General features: G+C 42.1%; 1 protein-coding gene across 2 annotated transcripts in view; it reads right to left on the bottom strand.

The window, feature by feature from the left end:
* Positions 1-6409, bottom strand: part of TBCE (tubulin folding cofactor E) — a 90572-nt gene that overhangs the window by 37922 nt on the left and 46241 nt on the right. For both annotated transcript variants that reach the window (XM_010860095.1, XM_010860096.1), the window contains exon 3: positions 170-254. In XM_010860095.1, the coding sequence (XP_010858397.1) occupies positions 170-254 (85 nt within the window). The remainder of the gene's footprint in view (positions 1-169; positions 255-6409) is intronic.

The raw sequence follows: 6409 nt of genomic DNA, 5'->3' as shown, positions 1-6409 counted from the left end.
ATCCCACATGCCTCGGGGCAAATAAGCCTGTGTGCTGCAACTGGAGGGCAGCAGGAGTGCCCAAATGAAGATCCCAGGAGCTGCAGCCAAGAGCCGACGCAACCAAATAACACACGAACATTTTAAAAATAAACAAAGATAACCAGGCCAGTTCAAAATGGAAAATTACCTGCATTTAAAATACACAGTCCCTTCGTGGCTTCCATCGTGCTTTCCCCGCTCAGGATTGTCCCATTCTACTCCTAACCAGAGTCCTGGCAGAACAAGAAAACCCAAATGAGAAATTAGAACAAGGTCAGGCTCCATTTCTCTGCAACCAAATACAGTTTGCAACAGAAACCATATCACAGAGACACCACTGGGGAAGAAAGAAGTCTTTAGGAAAAAAAAGTAACCTTGGACTCAGGACTTAATCAGCAAAGGCAACAGTAAGTTTGGTTCAAAAAAATCAACAAAAAAATACAACTTCAGAAAATAACTATAGCTACTGAGCACTTATGTACCAAAAACTTTGCTTCATTTCATGTTATCCTTACAACAGACATTTCATCTTTACCAACAAGATGTTATCACTATCTTCTTTTTAACAGTTCCTGAACAAATACACACTTTTTTGAGTCCTAGCCTAGCAATATGCTGTTCATAAAGTAAAATTATATATATATATAATTAGTATTTTTCTTCAATATAGGTAAAATAACACCTAAAGTCACGCATCTTCAGGTCATTCTAATTGCAGAAGCCAATACTTACCCACCATACTATGCCATGTATAACTCGTATCTTATATTTGCAAACCACATTAGTTTTCAGAGCATTCTCTTACCCTCCCTTCTCTCTTCTCCCTATATTTATTAAGCACCCACTATCCCATGGACAGAGGAGCCTGGTAGGTTATAGTCCAAGGCACCGCAAAGAACTGGACGTGACTGAAGCGACTTAGCACACACACACACGGAACTGGGCTAGGTGCCAAAGTCTGTGAGACACAGAGTTTCACTTCTGGATCTACCCTCCTGTGGAGAACTAGAAAATCTAGATACACAATTTTTAAAAATCACTTTACACCAATTAGAATGGCTTGTGTCGACAAAACAAAAGAGAAAATAAGTGTTGGCAGGGATATGGAGAAATTGTTAATTTTATGCATTGCTAGTGGGAATGTAAAATGGTGTAGCTAACTGTGGAAAACAGTGCAGTGGTTCCTGGGCAAGCTACACACGGGATTATCACCTGATCTAGCAATTCTACTTCTGGGCAAACACCCAAAGAACTGACAGCAGGAACTCAAATAGGTATTAGTAGACTTGTGTTCACAGCAGCATTATTCAAAATAGCCAAAAGTGAACGGACGAATGGATAAACAAAGTGTCCAATGACAGATCAATTACTAAACAAAATGTGGTCTGTCCACACAATGGAATATTCAGTCTTAAAAAGGAATGAAATTCTGACACATTCTACAACATGGATGAACCCTAAGGACTTTGTGCTAAGTGAACTAAGCCAGACACACAAAAACAAACAATACATTCATGCTACGTCATTTCAGTCATGTCTGATTCTTTGCAACTCCATGGACTGCAGCCCAACAGGCTCCTCTGTCCATGGGATGCTCCAAGCAAGAATACTGGAGTGGGTTGCCATTTCCTCCTGCAGGGGATCTTCTGGACCCAAGGACTGAATTCACATCTCTTACGCCTCCTGCACCGGCAGGCAGGTTCTTCATCACTAGAATCACCCGGGTTTTCTTAGGAGAGAAATGTTCAGTCCTTCACCCCAAAGTCCATGCACTCACCACCTGGCCCCCCCATCACCTGGCACTTTAGACCCAGGTCCACCTGGCACCTGCCTGCCACCAAGGGCAAGCGTGCCTGAAGCTGCCACGCCCGAGGCACTCTCCCTAGGGAGCTGCGCACTGACAAAGGAGTCCACAAGGTCTCAGCACCAGCTGTGGCTGCTGTGCGCGAGCAACTGTCCGGGGGTGGGGTGGCAGGACACTGGGATTGGCTTGTCTAGCACAAACCAATTTGAAGCTGAATAAAATTGTATAAACTGAGTCATTTCTGATTAACTCTGCTAAAACCACATCATGAAACTAGAGCATAGGAAAGAACTGTCTTCATAAAAAAACCCAAGTTTCTAAATAATAGGTTCATACCCAATACTGATGACGAGGCATCATAACTGGGGCTGATAAAAATTAACTCAAATACAGAAATCATGTCCTACAATTAAAATAAACCCCAATGCCCCTGCTATGGACTTGTGGGGGCAGGGGGAACACTGAGTATTCTGATTCATAAGGTATTCTGACTCCCGTTGAAGTTAAAGGGGTCATACTGAAAACCTCGAAAACGTGTGTTTACAGCTGAGCACATTAGGGCAAAATTGAGACCAACGTTAGATCCAAGTAGAAAAAACCCTAGAACGTGTGGGAGGAATTTTAACAAGGTTTCTTTTGCAGTGAGGTCCCACATTCAACTCAGTTCAACCCAGAACAGACGACAGCCGTGGAAAGGGAGCCAGTCGACCAAGTCTCGAGGTCATACACAGAGAAGAGGGGACATGGCGTAGAATCAGGGTGGTCAATGGGACGGGTCCCCAGTCTCTTCCTGGGACCCCTGCAACCTCCAACCCAGAGCTCCTGCCCAAACCATGGAATCTGTCAGGATTTCTAACTTGGGGTGTTTCCACTTCCACAACCCCCCAGGCAATGGGGAGTGAGGGGTCTGAGAACTTCTGGCTCCGTTTCCTGGGCCATGATGGGGAAGGCATCCTCGGCCACCCAGATAGGACCTCACCCCACACCCCAGCGCCTCTCCCCAAACAAAGGCGGCTGAATGTGGGGCGGGGGAGGGAGAGAGGCAGGACTCGGCACTCCAGGTTCAGGGGGGTGTCCCGGGCCTCTGCCCTGGAAACCCAACTGTGTGTGTGGTTCAGTCACAGCAGAGACGAAGTCTGGGGCCACCTATATGAGATGCCTAGAATACTCAAATTCATAGAAACAGAAAGTGGAATGGTGTTTGCCAGGAGCTGAGGGGAGGGTAGAACAGGAAATTACTGCTTAATGGCTACAGGGTTTCACTTCTGTAAAATGAAGAAGGTTCTGGAGATGAATGGTGGTGATGACTGTACAACATTATTCTACTTAAAATCACTGGACTATACAATTAAAGGTGACTAAAATGTTAAGTTCAGTTATGTAAAACTTAACACAATTTAAAATACACACACACACACACACACATATATATATCTTTTAAACCACCAGAGAGCTAAAAAGGCACTGAAGAATTATAAGGCCAAAATCTGAGAGAAGAGGGAAACCCAGAGTTAAGCAAAGCCTTAGAGCAACTTTTTTCCCCTGGGCATCTGCTGATTCTGGCAGAAAAGGTTGAAAAGCTAAAAAGCTGAACAAAGCTTTGTTCAGCTTTAGATAGAGTTTTTGAGAGACTAAGGCTCCCTAGTGGCTCAGCTGTAAAGAATCTGCCTGCAGTACAGGAGACCTGGGTTCGATCCCTGGGTTGGAAAGATTCCCTAGAGAAGGAAATGACAACCCACTCCAGTATTCTTGCCTGGAGAATTCCATGGACAGAGGAGCCAGGCAGGCTATAGCCCATGATCGCAAAGAGTCGGACATGACTGTGTGACTTTCACTTTCACTTTTGAGGGAGTAAGAGATAAATAATGAAAATCAGAGTCTCCCAAGGAAGGTGGAGGTTGCAAGAAATTCTCTAGGTTTTGTTCTGGGGCTTGAAATGCTTTCAACCTAAGAGCAAGAAGGAACCAACCTAAATAGACTAACCCCTGTAGCAACTGAAGGTTAACTTCAAACAATCACATTCCCAGATGTGCTTAGATGATCTGGGATTGCTGTGGACCTTCTGCATCTGCCAGAGTTCACTTCAGTCCTCTCTGGAAGAAGACACCACCACTGCAAAGCTCAAATTACAACTCTTTACAACCAATATCTGGCACTCAAAGAAAAACAACTAAGCACGGAAAAAGACAAGAGTCTATAACTGGAAACCAAGAAAAACAACAGCCAACAGAAACTGACTAAAGAAGAGACTGCACCCAACTGTGTCAAGAGAGGCTGCAACATGGTAAAGAACTTGAACTTCATCCTGCTTCTCCAGAGAAACTTATAAGCCTGGAGAAAAGAAGACGTAACAGATGGGCTATAGGCACATAAAAAGATGCACATTGTTGCTAATTATTAGAGAAATGCAAATCAAAACTACAATGAGGTACCATTGCACACCAGTCAGAACGACAACCATTAAAAAGTCTACAAATAACAAATACTGGAGAAGGTGTGGGGAAAGAGGAACCCTTCGACACTGTTGGTGGGAGTGTAAATTGGTGCAGCTACTATGGAAAACAGTATGGGTGTTCCTCAAAAAATTAAAAATAGAGCTAATATATGACCCAGCAATCCCACTCCTAGACACGTATCCAGACAAGAATTAAAGAATTAAAAAAACTCTTAATTCAAAAATACATGACCCCTATGTTCACAGCAGCACTATTTACAATAGCCAAGACACAGAAGCAACCTAAATGTCCATCAACAGATGGATGGATAAAGAGATGGTATATGTACACAATGAAATATTACTCAGCCATTACAAAGAATGAAATAATGCCATCTGCAGCAACACGGATGAATCTAGAGATTATCATACTAAGCAAAGTAAATCAGAGAAAGACAAATACCATATGACATCACTTACATGTGGAAGCTACAATATGATACAAATGAACATATCTAAAGAATGAAAACTCCCAGATGAAGAGAACAGACTTGCGGTTGCCAGGTGTGGGGGGTGGCATGTAGGGAAGGATTGGGAGTTTGGGATTAGCAGTTGCAAACTATCATATGTAAGATGGATAAACAACAAGGTCTTACTGTATAGAATGGGGAACCATGTCCAATATCCTGTGATAATTAAGCCATAATAGAAAAAAATAAGAAAGAATATATATATGTAAAACGGAACCACTTTTCTGTAGAGCAGAAAATTAACACAACATTGCAAATCAACTATAATTCAATAATTTTTTTTTTATTCAGAATAAAGAAAACTGGATACTGAAAGATCAAAAATCGCTAAAAACAACACAACAAAAAAAAGCTGAAGGAGGGTGGATAAGAAGCATTAAAAGAGGATAGGAGAGAATAATTGAAAAAGTAATAGTCAAGTAGCTTTGACTTTCCTTGCAGCAAAAAGAAAAAGATGCAATCCTCTTGTTCAGTAGGAAAACCATCTCCGTTTTTTCCCATTCCCTGAGCTAACAATAATTTGTCACAGAGTGTTTGTTTGTATAAAGGGCATTAAGATAATGAAGAACACATCACACTTCATAGCATCTTTATAACATATCCACTGGTGTTTCAGAAGTGGCTATTTCTTAATTCAAGCCTCAGCCGAAGTCCAGGATAGAAAGCTTGGTTTTGTAAGGGCTCAGATGGTTTTATTTTGCTTTCTGGTGGCTTCCTGGTGCAACCAAAGGAATAAAAACTTAATCTCAAAATGGGACATCAGAATCATCTAGGGAGCACGTTTTAAGTGATGAGTCCTGGAACTTAACTCTGAAATAGTGAATTAGAATCTCTTCATGTCCAAACTGAGAATTCATATTTCTAACAAGATCCCAGGTACGCTGCATTAGACTCCCCTTGCTAGACATGTTACTTTGGCTAGACTTCTTTCTAGAGTGAAACGACAGAGATTCCAAACTGAAGTCACTTACAATAAACTGAACAACAGATATTCTATTTATCTGTTACTAGTCCTACAACACATGGTTGATAAGGGTAATAGTTTAGTCAAACAAAGAGCACATTTTCTGTCATTGCGGGCCAGTAATTACAGATTTTTATATTCATCACACCGATGACTGCAAAGTACTACGCTCTAACAAAAACCAACATATTATTACTTTCCTACAGATGAAAATTAAGTGTTCTAAGAACATTTTAAAAAGTACTTTTTCCTAATTCATTGTAATAACAACAATAATCAGTCAGTCAGTTCAGTCACTCAGTAGTGTCTGACTCTTTGCAATCCATTGCACTGCAGCACGCCAGGCTTCCCTGTCCATCACCAACTTCTGGAGCTTGCTAAAACACATGTCCATCGAGTCAGTGATGCCATCCAACCATCTCATCCTCTGTCGTCCCCTTCTCCTCCTGCCTTCAATCTTTCCCAGCATCAGGGTCTATTCCAAGTAGTCAGTTCCTTGCATCAGGTGGCCAAAGTATTGGAGTTTCAGCTTCAGCATCAGTCCTTCCAATGAACACCCAGGACTGATCTCCTTTAGGATGGACATGTTGGATCTCCTTGCAGTCCAAGGGACTCTCAAGAGTCTTCTCCAACACCACAGTTCAAAAGCATCAGTT

This window comes from Bison bison, unplaced genomic scaffold, assembly GCF_000754665.1.
Source record: "Bison bison bison isolate TAMUID 2011002044 unplaced genomic scaffold, Bison_UMD1.0 scf7180017864462, whole genome shotgun sequence".
NCBI lineage: Eukaryota > Metazoa > Chordata > Mammalia > Artiodactyla > Bovidae > Bison > Bison bison.
Note: the sequence above shows the minus strand (reverse complement) of the source record. Positions and strands in the feature narration are given on the sequence as shown.